The sequence below is a fragment of the Panthera uncia genome, assembly GCF_023721935.1.
Source record: "Panthera uncia isolate 11264 chromosome A1 unlocalized genomic scaffold, Puncia_PCG_1.0 HiC_scaffold_16, whole genome shotgun sequence".
Classification (NCBI taxonomy): Eukaryota; Metazoa; Chordata; class Mammalia; order Carnivora; family Felidae; genus Panthera; species Panthera uncia.
Window position 1 is genome coordinate 67436846 of NW_026057576.1, and position 17436 is coordinate 67454281.

At 42.6% G+C, this 17436-nt stretch overlaps 1 protein-coding gene across 10 annotated transcripts in view; it reads right to left on the minus strand.

Moving 5' to 3' along the window:
- DOCK9 (dedicator of cytokinesis 9) overlaps positions 1-17436 on the minus strand; it is a 290594-nt gene that overhangs the window by 97979 nt on the left and 175179 nt on the right. For all 10 annotated transcript variants that reach the window (XM_049647477.1, XM_049647483.1, XM_049647479.1 and 7 more), the window contains exons 10-15: positions 13470-13544; positions 12065-12205; positions 11555-11758; positions 11045-11167; positions 7210-7292; positions 6507-6629 (exon numbers count right to left, since the gene is read on the minus strand). In XM_049647477.1, coding sequence (XP_049503434.1) covers positions 6507-6629; positions 7210-7292; positions 11045-11167; positions 11555-11758; positions 12065-12205; positions 13470-13544 — 749 coding nt within the window. The remainder of the gene's footprint in view (positions 1-6506; positions 6630-7209; positions 7293-11044; positions 11168-11554; positions 11759-12064; positions 12206-13469; positions 13545-17436) is intronic.

Sequence of the window (17436 nt, forward strand, 5' to 3'; positions counted from 1 at the left end):
TCTCTGCAGTCCGGTCCTCCCTTCTCTATTTTCTGTACTGACCCATTAAAGGGATTAACGGGCAATATTGGCATGTGTGGGTCTGTTGGTGGTGAGTCTAATCTTCTAAATGCATTTTGTAAAAGGAAATAGCCCCTAAAAGCTTTGGAGTCACTTAAAGAAATGTGTCTGTGATTGAAAGAAATTTGAGATGTTTTTGCTTACACAAAATCACTGAATTTATGTCTAGGAGAAATTTCAATAAGCATTTATCAAGTGCTTATGGTGATATGACACACACTAGACTAGGCACCACAGGCAGAATACTAATGTGACATGACTCCTGTGCTCAAGCAGACAGATGATGACAAACACATGCATACAGTGTGTGCAAACCTCCACGGGGAGGCGAGTGTCTAGAGTGTGGAGAAGGAAGGCTAAGAGACGAGTCTTCTCAGTGACAGACATCACCCTGACATGCATTTTCATTTACTCCCCACCATAGCTATAGGACGCAGGGCTGTTAGGGCTCCCCCTTAAAAAGAAGAGGGGACTCAAGCAGAGAAGCCACACAACCTGGCCCAGCTTCCCAACATGGACATAAGTTACAGACTGGACTTGAAAGAGGACAGAGGTCCCTCGGAGAGACAAAAGCAGATGGGGATATGATTTAGGCAGAGGGCAAAGCATGGTGGAGTGCAAGTACACAATGGCTTCAGAGAAAGGCAATAGCCCCACCTGGCTTCAGTGCAATGTAACCGGAGGGAAATGGAGAGAAGAATGTCAAACTTGGGCACAAAGAACATAAAGGTACAAATAAACATATATGTGTAAGTCTCATGCACAAACCTTAATAATATTATTGCCTAAACTACCCAATGTGGAGGCACCGAAGAGGCTCAGTCAGTTAAGCATCTGACTTTGGCTCAGGTCATGATCTCACGGCTTGTGAGTTCGAGCTCCGCGTCAGTGCTGAGCCTGCTTCAGATCCTCTGCTATGCCCCCCCCCACTCTCTGCCCCTGCCCGTTCATGCTTCTTTCTCTCTCTCCCTCAAAAATAAATAAATAAATAAATAAATAAATAAGCATTACAAAAACAAAACGAAACAAAACAAAAACAAAAAAAAAAACAAAACCTACCCAATGTGGTAGCCTTAAAAACGTTTACATTTAGATAGCCCTTCCTGCCCACGGTCCTGTCTCTGTGCTTTAATAAAAACACCTTTTGCACCAGACCAAAAAAAAAAAAAAAAAAAGAATAAAGTACATTTAAAAGAAGATATTCTTGGGGCACTTGGGTGGCTCAGTCAGTTGAGCGTCTGACTTCAGCTCAGGTCATGATCTTGCAGTTCGTGGGTTGAAGCCCCACAGTGGGCTCTGTGCTGACAGCTCAGAGCCTGCTTTGGATCCTCTGTCCCCCTCTCTATGCCCCTCCCCAGCTCACGCTCTCTCCCTCAAAAATAAACATTAACAATTTTTAAAAGAAGGAAAGAAAGAAAATATTCTTGAAAAGATGCGCAATATCACTCATCATCAGGGAAATACAAATCAAAACCATGATGAGGTACCACCTCACACATGTCAGAATGGCTAAAATTAACAACACAAGGAACAACAGGTGTTGGCAAGCCTAGGGAGAAAGGGAACCCTCTTGTACCGCTGATGGGAATGCAAACTGGTGCAGTCACTCTGGAAAACAGTATGGAAGTTCCTCAAAAAGTTAAAAATACGATCCAGCAACCACACTACTAGGTATTTACCCAAAGGTACAGAAATACAGATTCGAAGGGGTACGCGCACCCCAATGGTTACAGCAGCATTATCAACAATAGCCAAACAATGGAAAGAACCCAGTATCCATCAACTGATGCACGGATAAAGAAGATGTGGCATATATACCCAGTGGAATATTATTCACCCATCTAAAAGAATGAAATCCTGCCATTTGCAGTGACATAGAGAGTATTATGCTAAGTGAAATAAGTCAGAGAAAGACAAATACCATATGATTTGTGGAACTTAAGAAACAGACAAACATATGGGAAGGGAGAAAAGAGAAAAAAGAGGCAAACAAACTGTAAGAGACTCTTAAGTATAAAGAACAAACTGAGGGTTGCTGGAGCGGAGGTAGGTGGGGGATGGGCTGGACTGGTGATGGGTACTAAGGAGGGCACTTGCTATGATGAGCACTGGGTGTTGTATGTAAGTGAGGAATTACTGAATTCTATTCCTGAAACCAATATTGCACTGTATCCTAACTAACTAGAATTAAAAAAAAAATTTGAAAAGAAAAGGAAAGAAAATGATCTGTTTTTATACTTTGCCTTCATGCTTTCAGATTGCCTGCAGAAGTTAGAAAAGACACCACCGTGAGCAAATCAAACAAGGATAAAATACCAAGTGTTTCTTCTTAGATAAATGTTTCTGGAAGCATACGTGTCAGCAATACCATCTATCTGACAGAACTATTTTCTATTAAGTCTTGGAAAACACCCCTGGTACTTATTGCAAAGGAGAGGGAGGAGTGGCCTATGAGATAGATGTGCTGGCTGTTTTCTAAAGACTGGGGGCAGCTCGAGAAAATTTTTCCCATCCATTATTAAATGACATTTTGAGACAATCATGGGAGCAGTAACAATAGTTTTACACCTGGCTGGTGCCCAGGTCAGTGACATGAGATTATTCTCTGTAAGAAAACGAACAAACAAACAAACAAATTAATTAATTAATTAATTAAAGGGAAAAGGAAAAGAACAATGCCAAGGTTAAAAAGAAAAAAAAAAAAAAGGAAACCTCCACTTCCCTAGCTCCACTGTGAAAAGCACAGGGAGCAGACACGGGCATTTCTTTGGATTTTGCTGAGAAGGAAGAACAAAGGCTTCCCTTTGCATCTTCTGAGGCTGACAGCATCACATCCCTATTGATGGGTTTCTCTGGCTGGCCCTCTAGAACACACTCCTCCCACAAGATCCTTCCTACTGAGCACACTCATGAAAGCCCAGTATGCTGGGGAGGCTACCGCTGTGCTCTGAAGCAGCGAAGGCTTGTGCTTCTCCTGGCCATCGGCTCTCCACTCAGATCACTTTTTCATTAAAGACCCTGTAGAGCCTACCCTTCACCTCCGCTGAGGAACAGAACAGTAAACTGGGGCTGCCACCAAAGACCCACCCCAGCCAGAGCAGTCTCCAGCTAGCCTGCCTGGCACACAACTTCCAAGACAGGGCTTCCAACCACCGCCACATGTAGAAAACCTCATTGTTTGTTTGTCAGAATATGAAAGTAAATGTTGGTTAAAAAAAAAAAAAGTCCACATAAAATCATGGAAAGCTATCAAGTATAAGTTAAAAGTCATCCATACACCTAGCCCTCAGAGACAACCATGCCCACCATTTTGGTATACACCCGACATGGCTATTTGATGACTATCTTTCTACATGGCTAGCTGTTTGCCTATCCATTTCTTCATTTACACACAAAAAGCATATAAAATGTTTTCTTCTCAAAAATGAGGTCATACACCTCAGCCATAGCAATTTCTTACTTGACACATCCCCAAAGGCAAGGGAACTGAAAGCAAAAATGAACTACTGGGACCTTACGAAGATAAAAAGCTTCTGCACAGCAAAAGAAACAACCAACAAAACTAAAAGGCAACCAACGGAATGGGAAAAGATATTTGCAAATGACATATCGGACAAAGGGCTAGTATCCAAAATCTATAAAGAGCTCACCAAACTCCATACCCGAAAAACAAATAATCCAGTGAAGAAATGGGCAGAAAACATGAATAGACACTTCTCTAAAGAAGACATCCAGATGGCCAACAGGCACATGAAAAGATGCTCAATGTCACATCCTCATCAGGGAAACACAAATCAAAACCACACTGAGATTATCACCTCATGCCAGTCAGAGTGGATAAAATGAACAAATCAGGTGACTATAGATGCTGGAGAGGATGTGGAGAAACAGGAACCCTCTTGCACTGTTGGTGGGAATGCAAACTGGTGCAGCCGCTCTGGAAAACAATGTGGAGGTTCCTCAAAAAATTAAAAATAGACCTACCCTATGACCCAGCAGTAGCACTGCTAGGAATTTACCCAAGGGATACAGGAGTGCTGATGCATAGGGGCACTTCTACCCCAATGTTTATAGCAGCGCTCTCAACAATAGCAAATTATGGAAAGAGACTAAATGTCCATCAACTGATGAATGGATAAAGAAATTGTAGTTTATATACACAATGGAATACTACGTGGCAATGAGAAAGAATGAAATACGGTCCTTTGTAGCAACTTGGATGGAACTGGAGAGTGTTATGCTAAGTGAAATAAGCCATACAGAGAAAGACAAATACCACATGTGTTCACTCTTAGGTGGATCCTGAGAAACTAAACAGGAACCCATGGGGGAGGGGAAGGAAAACAAAAAAAAGAGGTTAGAGTGGGAGAGAGCCAAAGCATAAGAGACTGTTAAAAACTGAGAACAAACTGAGAGCTGATGGGGGTGGGAGGGTGGGTGATGGGTATTGAGGAGGGCACCTGTTGGGATGAGCACTGGGTGTTGTATGGAAACCAATTTGACAATAAATTTCATATATTTTTAAAAAAATGAGGTCATACAGATATACTTTCTCCTCCTTAACAATATAGTGTGTACCCCGTCCTAAGTGATTACGTTTGGACCCACATCATGATTACTAAGAACTGCACGGTGGGCTAGTGCGGAAGATTGTAATCTATTTAACTAAAGGTGACTGGAGTTTTCAAAAAACAAAACAGAGTAAAATGAGTTTTTATTCTATAAGCAAGGGTGAAACATGACAATAGTTACTGTATGTAAACACGTTACAGATGACAATATACTACTATCAGTAAGTAAAGGTTTTTTAGAGATGTTAATTATGGCTCTAATAAGAATGCTGAAAAATCAGAAGAGAGAGAAGTAAAAGTAAAAATGAACCAAAAGCTAAACCGCCAGTCCTGAGTTCTAAGCCAAGTGACATTGTTACTTTGATATGTGTTTTTTTTCCCAAATAAAAAAACAAGACTAAGGTTTCCTATGGTATAGAATAGTGGCTGGTTCTTCACCATTCTTTTTTTTTTCTTTCTTTTTTAATTTTTTTTTTTTTTTTACATTTATTTTGAGAGAAAGAGAGGAGAAGGGGCAGAGAGAAGAAAGAGAGAATCCTAAGCAGGCTTGTGCTATTAGTGCAGAACCCGAAGAGGGGCTTGATTTCACAAACTGTGAGATCATGACCTGTGCCGAAATCAAGAGTTGGACACCCAACTGACGGAGTCGCCCAGGCGTCCCCATGATTTTCATTTCATTACCTTCTAATAGCCTCAGTTCTTTCTCATTCCCAGAATTTTCCCAGAAAAGCTCTAAAGCCCATGTCCCTAGCAAAGGCAATCAGTTGTGTGAGTTCGGAAGTGGACCATCATGATGGAACACCGCAACAGCACGGTGATAGGAGCAGGTTCTCAGTCAGAACGACCCCGCCAGTGCGTTCCCTCTCTTTACCACGTTGCTGTGGGCTGGATGGTGTTCCCAAACACATATGTTAAAGTCCTAATCCCTGGTACCTATGGATGTGTCTTTATTTGGAAATAGGGTCTTTGCAGATGCAATCAAGGGAAGACGAGGTCACTGGGGTTGGCCCTAATCCAACCTGACAAGTTCTTTTATAAGAAGGATATTTGAACAGAAACACACAGGAAGGTGGCCGTGAAGCCAGAAACAGACTGGAGCGATGCCGCCATAAGCCCAAGGAATGCCTGGAGCCACGGGAAGCTGGAGGAAATAAGGAAGGACCCTCCCCTTGAGATTCTGGAGCAAGGATGACCCCACCAATATCTTGGTTTTGGACATCTAGCCTCCAAAATTGTGAGAGAATAAATTTCCATTGTTTTAAGCCCCCTAGTTTATGGTACTTTGTTATGGCAGCCCTAGGAAACAAATACAATTGTTAACACAGGTAAAGCATTTGGAACAATGGTGGTAAACAGTAAGTACGATGTAAGTTATTGTTCTTCCCTTCCATCATCCAGTTAACGGTACATGAGTCACTCCACTGTGCAGGTCAGAAACTGGGAGGTTGCTTATCCGAGACTACCACCCACTTCTCTCTCCTCCCATCCTTCTCCCAATCAGGAACCCCAGGCAGAGTACAGGTGCTTCCACGATGTGACCTGAATTAGTCCCTTCCTCCCATTTCCACTTGCACTGCCTTTGCTGTGTCCTTTCCCATCTCTTGCCAAAGGTTCCTCAACTGTCTCCTTCCTCCCTAGGCCCATCTCTATCCTCACCCTGCCCTCACAGCACCACTGAAAATGTCATTCAAATTAACCAGGACACTCTTCAATGTTAGACCTTCTCTTCCCTCCCAAGGACTCAAGGTAAAGTTCCATGCTCACCCAACAGCCCCTATGATGTTTGAGTGGAGCCCGATGCCCTCCCGCCCCTCCCCCCACAGAAAACACCTTCTGTTTTTCAGGTGTGCAAATAAGTAACACTTTGAGACTCACTTCCTAAAGTCCGCAAGTAACTTGAGCATGTCGTCATTGGAGAGCTTATTGCTGTCTTGCCTGTACAGAGCAGAGAATCTGGCATTTTTGTCAAGGTTTCCAGATGCATCCTTAAACAACGTCCTGAAATAACCAAACAACAGTTCTAAACTGAGCTTCCAAAAGATGAAAATAAATCCACAGCTTAACTTTGGTTTCTATGTGAAGCCTAATTATTATTCCATTGGCTGTACTAACAGAAATTTCATTATCTGAAAACATGGAAGACATTTACGCCGATGAACACAACTAACTCAATTTACACAGAAAACATTTCCAGCAAATGGCTCGTGCTTAGGCAACAACATCCACAGTCAGATGCTTAGGAAGCAGAGCTCACAAACAAGGGTGATGTGCAGGCCCCCCCCCCCCCCGGGCCGCTGTCCAAGCTGGGCTTGGGACACGTGGCCAGAACAGCAGCTCTGCAACAAGAGCTCCCGTCCGTCCTACCGGCCCCCGCACGGCTCTCCCAGCCAGCATCTTCCCCGTCTGTGATTCTAACGAAAGATTATTCACATAGGGGGCTTACTTATGTTTTAACTTTACACATTTAAATCCTCTTTGCCTCTGGGCAATAAAGACAAAAGAGATGAGTCAGTCTGTCTATCTATCTATAACCGTGTATCTCTAGCTACATCAAAGGCATAAAAGATATTGTCGTTACCTTGCTGCCCATGCAAATGGCATTCTGTACTGTCCTAGTCTTTGGCAAGCCTGCTTGGCATTCTTCAGCACCTTCTGAGCAACCTTGAAGATACGAGAATCAAGATATGAGGTGCTGTACCCCACTGACAGAATTATGATCTAAAGAGCCGTCATCACACGTTCATTAAACAAGCTCCTACCCTAGTATCAGATGCATGGAAAAGCACGGGTCACTGTAAGGAAATCTGGCCGGACTTACACTAGGTGCAGAGTATTCTGTTTAATGCAATCTTTATGGCAGTGACTTTCAAAGAATATAGAATGAGGACCGTTTCCAAAATGTTAAGTCTTTTCTTTTCTAAAACGTTGCTTTCATAGACCGCAAGCATGACATTTCATAGGCTTTCATAGTTCTTTATGACTAAGGGCTACTTATAAGTCCACTGGGTTATTAACAATTGTTAATTCTTGGTATTCGTGCCAAAATATATGGCAATACTTAAAGTTTAAATGAGAATACTAACGAAAATGCTAAGCCAGCATAGCTCCTAATGTGTTCCAACTCATGCAGATTCCCACAATTTAGGGGATAGATACTCGTTCTGTAAGACATTATATAGGTGCTGACTTAAGTTAGGCCAGGGTTTTCAACTGTTAGTTATATTCTTACTTTCTAGGTATAAATTACTGCTATTTTCACTTCTTGATGATGAATTTTCATTTGTTGTGGCTTGACTTATGAAGCCCATAGTGCACAGTGAAGCAGATCCGCTTTGGCCTAAGATGTGTGCATGACATGTCTATCAATCAACTGTACCCCTACTGCTACAGCGGAGGACAAGTGCCCCGAATGTGCTTGTACCGGGATCCTGCACGGCTCCCGATAAAAAGTTTGATTCAGTTAGAGTGGTATGTTCGAGGGCCTTTTACATTACTGAAGCACACCAAAGTCAACCAGTTTTGGGAACTGTGATCCAGCGCCTGTGAACCAATGTGCGTCAGAGCGGCAGCATCGGCAGCACCTGGGAGCTTATCAGGAATGCAGAGTCTCGGGCCCCACCCCAGACCCCCTGGGTCAGAACCTGCCTTCTGACCAGACCTTCGGTGACCTGTGCGCATCAGGTTTGCGAAAACTGAGATGATAGAGTTGTTTGTCTCTCGGTCAAACTGAAACCAGGGGTGTGAGTCTAGGCCATTAACCCCCTCTGGGCTCCATTTTCCCCACCTGAGAAATGAAGGGCGTGAGCCACAGTACTTTTCACTATCCCTTCCAGTTACCAGACATTATGATTCTACCACAGTCATGCTGTGAGAATTGCTACCCTCACGAATGAATTAGAAACATGTCTTGACCGAAACGTGTCAGGAGCTCCTCCAGTTCCTTCATTTCTTCTTCCGGAAGGGCATGATCCTGTGGGCACTGGGGGCACACAGTCACAGGGTAAAATGGCCTACCTTCTATTTTCAGATAGAAACTATCATTTTTAGATTTCTAACAATAATGACTATACTGTGGAGTAAAACACAATATTTGCATAAAACTTAAAACTAAAACCCAGATTTCAAATAAGTTTCACGGTTTCCTGCGGCGAACAGGGTCCGAGCCCACAGACTTACTGAGGGTGCACAGGGAACATAAGGTATGTAAGACTGAAAAACTCAATTTTGTCTTTGGTCTCCCCCGCCCCTTTTCTTTCTTTCTTCCTCTTTTTTAATCTATTCATGATCTACACCTACAGAGACTTCTTGTAAGAGTTTCTTCCTCCAAGACAAAATTTACTCTAAATGATGTTCTAGACCATCTTGGAAAACAGGAAAGAAACAATTCTGACATACATGAGAAAATCATCCTTCGGTAATATCTCTGCCAAAAGTTCTATTCTGATACAACATGCTTGAGAGCAGAGAGATATAAAACCTATTCTGATATAAAAAGGTTAATCTCTGCCTTAATTTATTACTTTGGAAGTGTGAACGTATGGAGTAACGTACACGTGGCTGAGCTGTGCATCCCACACGTAAGGAGGGAAGAGCCGACTTCCACAGATGCTCGGCGGCCACTGGGAAGCGTGGAGGAGAGCATCAAGTCTAGCCCAAAGTGAAACGTGATTTTGCACCATCACGAGCTGCCAAATTTCAAACCGTGCATGTGGCAGGCAGAAGAGCAAAGACGGTGCATTTAGGCCCTGGAAACGTATCACATACAGTCAGGGGAGCCGATCTCATCCTGGGTCTTCATTGATTATTAATCAAAACACTGAAGAGCTGAAAGAGCTTCTTATCTAAGGTTTTACAAACTTGATTTAAAAAACAAAATCGCTTCTTCTCCAGAGACCAAACTTGACCCAGCTGTTATCAGCCAGAAAGGCATACTGTTGGAGGCAGTGTGCCTGGGGCTATGGGTTCTCCCCTGGCTGGGGCTGGGATAGATGATAACATTGTCCTATATGTGTCAGTGATTTGCAGCATCCCCGGCAATGTCTTGTATATTTAAAAAATTTTTTTATGTTTTATTTTTATTTTTGAGACAGAGAGACAGAACATGAATGGGGGAGGGGCAGAGAGAGAGGGAGACCCAAAATCCAAATCAGGCTCCAGTCTCTGGGCTGTTAATATAGAGCCTGACTTGGGGCTCAAACCTGTGAACCATGAGATCATCACCTGAGCTCAAGTCAGACGCTCAACCGACTGAGCCACACAGGCACCCAGCAATGTCTTGTATATTATCTGATCTCAGCGCTGTTCCTGAGAGGAGGTGGGGCAGGTAGCAATATCATCCTTCAACAATAGATGGGACACCAGAGCCCAGAGAGGTGACATGACTTCTCCAAAGTACCTAGGCACTCAGCACCCAGGTCTCTGACTCCTACAACCTATTCTTTAACAACCACCCTGCAGCTCGTGGACACACCTGTGGTGTATGGCCGGCCACAGACAGCATGAGGGGAAGCTCTGATTCAGCTCAGGAAATGTCCCTTAGAGCCTTTGGAGGTGTCCCTTCCTGCTGCTGACCAGTCCTTGTCAGTGTATCAGGGCCATCTCCCAGACGAGCACTTACAAATACTGTAAAGCCAGCAGAGACAGAACTCTATTAGCTCACTCTACCAGGTAGCTCAACGTGCTGGAAAGTGACAGTCAGGTGCCTCTGGTCACTCTAGCTGTAGGGCACTGAGCAGGTAACTAAACCTTAGTAAACCTCAGTTTTCTGATGCCTGAGAAGAGCTCTTGACTAGATAACCTCTAACATTCACATCTGTGTGTGTCCACCAAGGCACTCCCCAAGTAGTGAGCACTATGCCAAAGTAAGGGAAACACACCAGACAGCTTGTATGTTTCCCTTCCCTCTTCTACCCAAGGTCACCTCTGCCACCATGACCTGCCCCGTGTGACCAAACAGGGCACCTGAAGCACTGACCTCACTGGTCAGACCATCCCCTAGTCTCCAGCCTCACACTTAAGTGTAAATGGACCCAAAGATAATTCCAGAACCTGAGAGACACGTCAACAAGTGGAATGCACTCTATTTGAATAGAATATATGTTCTTTTTAATGATAGAAAGTTTACTGTTAAGCTCATAATTCCAGTTTTGCCAATTATTTTAGGATGTTAGGATTGTCTAGACAAATGAAGGATTTTATTTACATACAGGACTACTTTTCAATGAAAATTGGACACATGAGGTTAGGAGTAAATCTATGTGAAGAGTGCACATATTTTAAAATATAAAAAGTATAAATACATCTCGCTGAATACATAAGGCTTAACTCTGATTTCTTTAAGCGTTTCTATTTTCACAGAGGGCCCTTTTATTGAATTGATGTTTATCATCATAAAGCATAAAAGTCACTCATACCTTAGAAGAGTCTGAACTTTTCATGTATGGCTCGGCACCGTGTGTGATGCTCCCCTGAAGCACTTTTTCAATTCTAGCCACCAGAAATATATCAGGATGAGGACACGTGACCGAAAATATTCCCTAGGGAACAAAAGATTTTCTGTAGTGAGTAAAATTCACACCCACGTTAAACAAATCCCCTGAACATGAAACGTTCTGAAGCAACAAAGAGTGCTAAAACACGCTATTCAGAGGCACTCAGTGCTTTATCGCTAGTTTATCATCTGATCAAAAAGGCGATTTGGTCAGGGGGGTGGGCAACTAGCAGAAAGTTTAGAAAAAAAAAATGAGAAATCAAATACTGCTTCTTCTTCTCTCAGCTTGCCTTTCCTGCCTGCTTATATATGCTGTCGATATAACCAACAGTCTCATTTCCCCTAGCTGCGTGCTGCGGAGTCTCATTATGCATTCACACAGCAGGTGCAAGATAAGTCTCAGTAGGGACGACTGCTGGGCTCTGTCTCCCACCTGCTTTGGATACTGCATGGCAGCTTCGTGAAGGATGTCCTGAAGGGCAGGTGAGCTCTTCCTGCCACCGTTCACCAGAGCTGGGGACGTGGTGGCCAGCATCTGCCTCACGGAGAAATGGTTCAGGTCCACGTGGAAATCGGCAGAAATCTTTCGGTTGTATTTTATGTCAAACAGGGATAGAGTGACAAAGAAAGGCTCGACCTGAACAAAAAACAAAAAACAAAAAATCAATCTAGACCGTCACTACAGCTCAAACTGTCTGGAAAAGAGAATGCTGCTATCGAAGAAGAAATTACAAAACCTATTTATGATAGCTCAAGAGAAAGAAGTCTCCACCCCTTTCATTTGTCACAAATATCCTGTCCCTGAGGCTAAACAACCCTCCGCATCCTGATCTAAACACTGCACTTCTCTGATCAGAGACTAGGATTTTCTGTCCAGGCTGCACTGCAACTGGTACATCTGCAATCTCTATTTCTTAAAATACTTTTTTAAGAGGAAAATTACATTTGTAGTGGGTCCTTCTTCATTTTCTGCAACACAGCATTGCAAATTGAAAGATAAATCATTGCACTTGACGAGAATTCTTTTTCCAAATTTCTCTTCAAATGGCTTCACTTCTGGTTCAGCTGATGTGAAGTCAAGCTTCTTTAAAAGAAAATGTAAATACATAAATATATTATGTTCACATTAAAACAAACATATAATAAATGTATCCTGAGGAAACTCCATAAAATACGAAAAGGCTAAACTCACTTAACTCACAATAGTGCTACTATTTTATAAGTTTATATAGTTTATAACAGTGGTCAAATAAATGATGGTATATCTACTCCATGGATTATTATGCCAAGCTTAAAAATTATGGTTAGGAATACCTCAAGTGTCCATCAACAACTAAATAAACAAACAAAATCTGGTATATACATACAGTGGAATATTATTCAGCCATAAAAAGGAAGGAAATTTTGACACATGCTACAACATGGATGGACCTTGAAAACATCATGCTGAGTGCAATAAGCCAGACACAAAAGGATATATATTGTTTCACATAAATGTGGTTCCTAGAGCAGGCAAATTGATAAAGACAGGGACAATGGAGGTCACCAGGGAATGAGGGGAGGGAGGAATGGGAAGTAAGTGTTTAGTGGATAGAGTTTCTGCTTGGGATGATGAAAAAGTTCTGGAATGGGTGGTGGTGATGGTTGCGCAACATCGTGAACATACTTAATGCCACTGAACTGCACACTTAAAAATGGTTAAAATGGTAAATTTATGTTATGTATATTTTATCACAACAAAAAATTGTCAAAAAAGCAAAAACATATACATGGTTATGAAATCTGTAAAGCAAAAAAGACATTTATTATTAAAGTAAATGGGGTGAAGAAGTTCTATAAAAAAGATCACAAATGAAAAGGGGAAAAATATGGGAGAAAATACAGCAGAACCTTCATCCCCTCCCAGCTGCCCTGGGCCCCCCACCCCCACCCCCGCCCCACCACACCAAGTGTGGATTTTGAGGGCACAGATGTGGATCACATGTACCTTGGGTGAGTCAGGAAATACCACTGCCAACTGGGCATCTTCAGTGATGCTTATTATTGTCTGATGGTCTTTCTATGGGGTAAATTATATGCTCTCTATGGATTGAGAGTGTCTTTGGGTAAATCCCTCAGTTTTCCACAGTCTATTGAATATGGAACACTCACAATGGAAGTGGTAATGGAGATGAGACTATGGTTATTTTTTATTTTTCCTTTTCCCCTGAATGTTCTGTATTGTTGTTATGTTGCTTACCAGTCCAAAGTAAACAAACAAGCAAATACAGAAATAAAACAAACGTATCATCTGTCTGTTTTCTTTCCCCGACTTAGTTTAAAAATGTAAACATTAAAATAGTTCATACCTGGGCATCTGGGTCCAAGTAAAAAAGCTTAACTCTGCTTTCACTTTTCAGTTTGATTTCAGCTTCTCTGGTACTCTGATAACAAGATAAACAAAGAATAAAAATTACGGTTAAAAAAAAAAAAAAAAAAAAACCTCTTCTTACAGAGGTGTCCAAACATGTTTGTCCCATCCTGAAGATCCAGGCTGCCAGACAACTCTCCTGTCATCCTGGAGAGTCAACTGCATGTTGAACAAGGTGAGACCATCAAAGGAGGTAGCACACCAGAGTGCCACGGGGGAAAAGAAGACCTAATCCTGCCCTTATGAAACTACAGTCAATTTCAGGGTCAAAAGCAGTCAAAGAACGCAAAAGAAAATAATTAACCATTACTTTCAAGAAAGGTTTCATAAAGTGATGGAAGAGGGGACGGGCTATGAATGCAGGAGTAGAACAGCAAAAAGTAAGAAAACATGAATATTTGGGGCTGAATGAAAAGGACACACAGCACAGACAGACGCTGAGTGGGAAATGAGCCCAGATGGTAAGGAGAATTTTGAGTCCATCTAAGATTGAGGTAGAAGCCCAGGAAGAGAAAGGAATAGGTCTGCAATGGTGGGCCAGAGAACCTATGGCAGATCTTGAAGGATTGCCATTGGTGTTTGTGGCAGGCAGGAGGCAGCATTGCTGGTCTAGTCAACAGATATTTACTGAGCACCCAGTATGTGTCAGGCACCAGGGACACACACGTGAATGAAACAAAGCCTCTACACCCAAGGAATACTAGCGAAGACAATACAAACAGGTGGTAAGAATGGCAAAGAAAGTGTAAGGCACAGTGATCACTAACCTGGACCAGGAGGTGGCAGTCAGAAAAGAGTTCCCAGAAGAAGACCCACCTTGCATTACAAAAACATTTGGCAGAAAAGGGGAGAAGGGAGTTCTGGGAGGAGGTACTGCAGGTACAAAGGTATAGTCACACTTGAGCAATGATCAAGTCATTCATTGGGCATGACGGGAAAAGTAGAGAGAAATGAAGCTGGGATTTGTGTGTTAGGGACTGTGGATTTCCTTCAGAAGCCAAAAACACCTGGCACTACTTTAAGCAAGGGAACAAAATAACCAGTTCTGCATTTTAGAAGAACCCCTTGGGTAGGGCTGAGGAGGTGGGTTAAGGGGAAGACCCACATGGGCTCTTTATCACACCTGCCTCCCATCCCACAGCAGAGTCCATCACAGAGCCCACAGTCCCCATGTGGGTAGCCTGCTGTCCAGTGAACCCATTAATTGAGATAGGTTTGTGGAGAGGGTGATAAAGTGGAGTGTGGAGATGCCTGTGGACAGAGAGATGGAACTTGAGCACGAGGTAGGGAGGAAGGCTGAAATTACAGACTTGGAGAACATCAGTCTAGAGGTGGGGACAGAGGAGCCTTGAGAGTAGTTGAAATTCCCTGGGGGAAAATGTGAAGGGGTCTGTAAAAAGAAACCCTGGGGCCCCAACACTGAAGGGATGGCAAGAAGAGAAGCCATGGAGGGAGACAGACAAAGGGGCTGGAGAAGAGGAATTTGGGAACAGAAAGAAGCTTCTAAGACATTCACAAGGTGGAAGTCATTGCCAACCACATTATTTTTCGTGCTTGGTTCCTCTAAATTTGTATCCATTCTTATGACTCTCAATCTCCATGGTTAAGTCTATAGAGTCAGAATGGAGGGTCCTCTCTCATCTGTTCTTTCCCCACAGACCGACTCACATCTCAGCATGTGATGTGGGCAGCGACAGCCACAGTGGAAGGGGTGACTTACCATCTCTGCTGGTGGCTAAACACGGTCTATTACATTTCTAGATCACCACTAATAAGACTGAACATCTTCCTAATATTCTCAGCCATGCGGTTGTTGTAACAGGTTGGTTCTTAGCAATGACCCAAACTCTATCATAACTCTACTTAAAAACCATCTTTCTCTGGCAAAATGAAATGACCACCAGAACACTAAGAAACTGTATTCTAGTTCTAGTCCACTCGTTCACTAGTTATGTAAATGTGAGCAAGCCGCGTAGCCTCTCTGGACTCCACTTTCATTTCTGAGTAAAAATGTTGAATAAGATGATGGCTAAAGTCTCTCTGCACAACAAGGTTTATCTCGCCGTTCTCTATGGGAGCTTTAAGGCTTCTGGGGGTAAGGAACACTCCTGCAAATCGTGTGATTTGAGCTGATGCCCTATGGGGGATGGGACAACTTTTTAACTCCATCTTACCTGTCACCGTTCCTATTTTTTCACATCACAAGAGCCAGAACCTGTGGCGTGTGGAGTATACTTAACTGTACCCAAGAGAACTTGCTTTACTTTGTGCCCAAACCATGATGTTTCCCAACAAAAACATCAGTACCAGGTGCTGTAAGCCACCACCAACAGTAATGCATTCTACTTCTGAATTTCCTCTGGAGTCCTTCAACAAAGGCAAGGCCTGTGATCTCAGACACCACCGCAGAGCAACGGATTCTTAATGTAGATACAATCCCTGGTGACTTTTTGAAAGACGCTTGTTGTCTCACACTGACTATGAGACAAGATGAGAAATGAACACGGCACGGACGACTGCTAGGAGGTCTGTATAATCAGAGGACAACCAGGGATGCAGACACATTAAAAGAAAAAAAAATCAACAACGAGCCAAAAGAGACTCAAAGCATCCTGATGTTGCCACTAATATCCAGGGGATATATTCTTCACTAGAGAAACCATTTAATGGGAAAGAAGCGACACCTTTAGATGTAAAAATAACCTAAAAGCTTACAGTCTACCTTACATACATTGACAGCTGTGATGATGCTGATTAAAAGCAAACTCAGCTCCTTCCCCCATTCCTTCCGTGGCCTACGATGCATTAAACAGAGGGGATGCCTAACAAATGGTATTTGAAGGAATTACCAAGTAAAACCTAGGCAGAAAGAAAACGTGGCTTGGGAAGGGCAGGGCTTTGCCCTAGAGTCAGGGAATAACAAATATCTGGAAGTATCATAATGATAAAAGCAAATTTTTATGGATAACAGCCAACATTTCTATGTTATTATCCTAAGTGCACATTTAAATCTTATACCACGATAGGAGGTGGGTCCTAGTATTTTCCTTGTTTAAAAGAGGAGACACTAAGGCACAAGGAATTAATACTTTGCCTAAGACCTCAACACATTCAATAGAAGCCTGACTTCTAATTGAGGCTGTCTGGCCTTCAACTATTAGAAAAGAAAAAAAGGGGGCACCTGCATGGCTTAGTTGGTTAAAAGCATCGGCCTTCAGCTCAGGTCATGATCTCACAGTCTGTAAGTTCGAGCTCCCACGTCGGGCTCTGTGCTGATAGCTCAGAGCCTGGAGCCTGCTTCGGATTGTGTGTCTCTCCCTCTCTCTGCCCCTCCCCCGACTCGCACTCTCTGTCTCTCTCTCAAAATAAAATAAAGACATAAAAAAAAGTAAAAAAAAAAAAAAAAAGAAAGAAAGAAAAGAAAAGAAAAGAAAAGAGGCAAAGAATATGAGCATGCAAGTCAGAGAGGAAGAAACCCAAATATATGATAGTAGGAAAATCTCACCACTAAGCAGCAAAACACAAATTAAAGCAGGGAAATACCATTTTCACTCCTCTGGTGAGGACACAGAGAAATGGAAATGTCAGTTGTTCCAACTTTTTGGGGAAGCAACCTGGCAATATTTAAAGCATTAAAAACACAATAACCTCTGACCCAGAGGTCCCACTTTGGGGAACATCCCTAGAACACAAGTATTTTGTAAAGAAGTCACGTTGTTTACTGTGCACAGGTTGTAGAGACTAAAAAAAGGAAAATAACCCAAAATGTTCATGAATATGGAGATGTTAAATAAAGTGCATAATATCCATATCTGTAATACCACGCAGCTATGAAAAATGAGTAAACTAGACCCTCTACGGCCCCAGAGGGACATCTACAAGATACTTTTAAGTCATGGAACAAG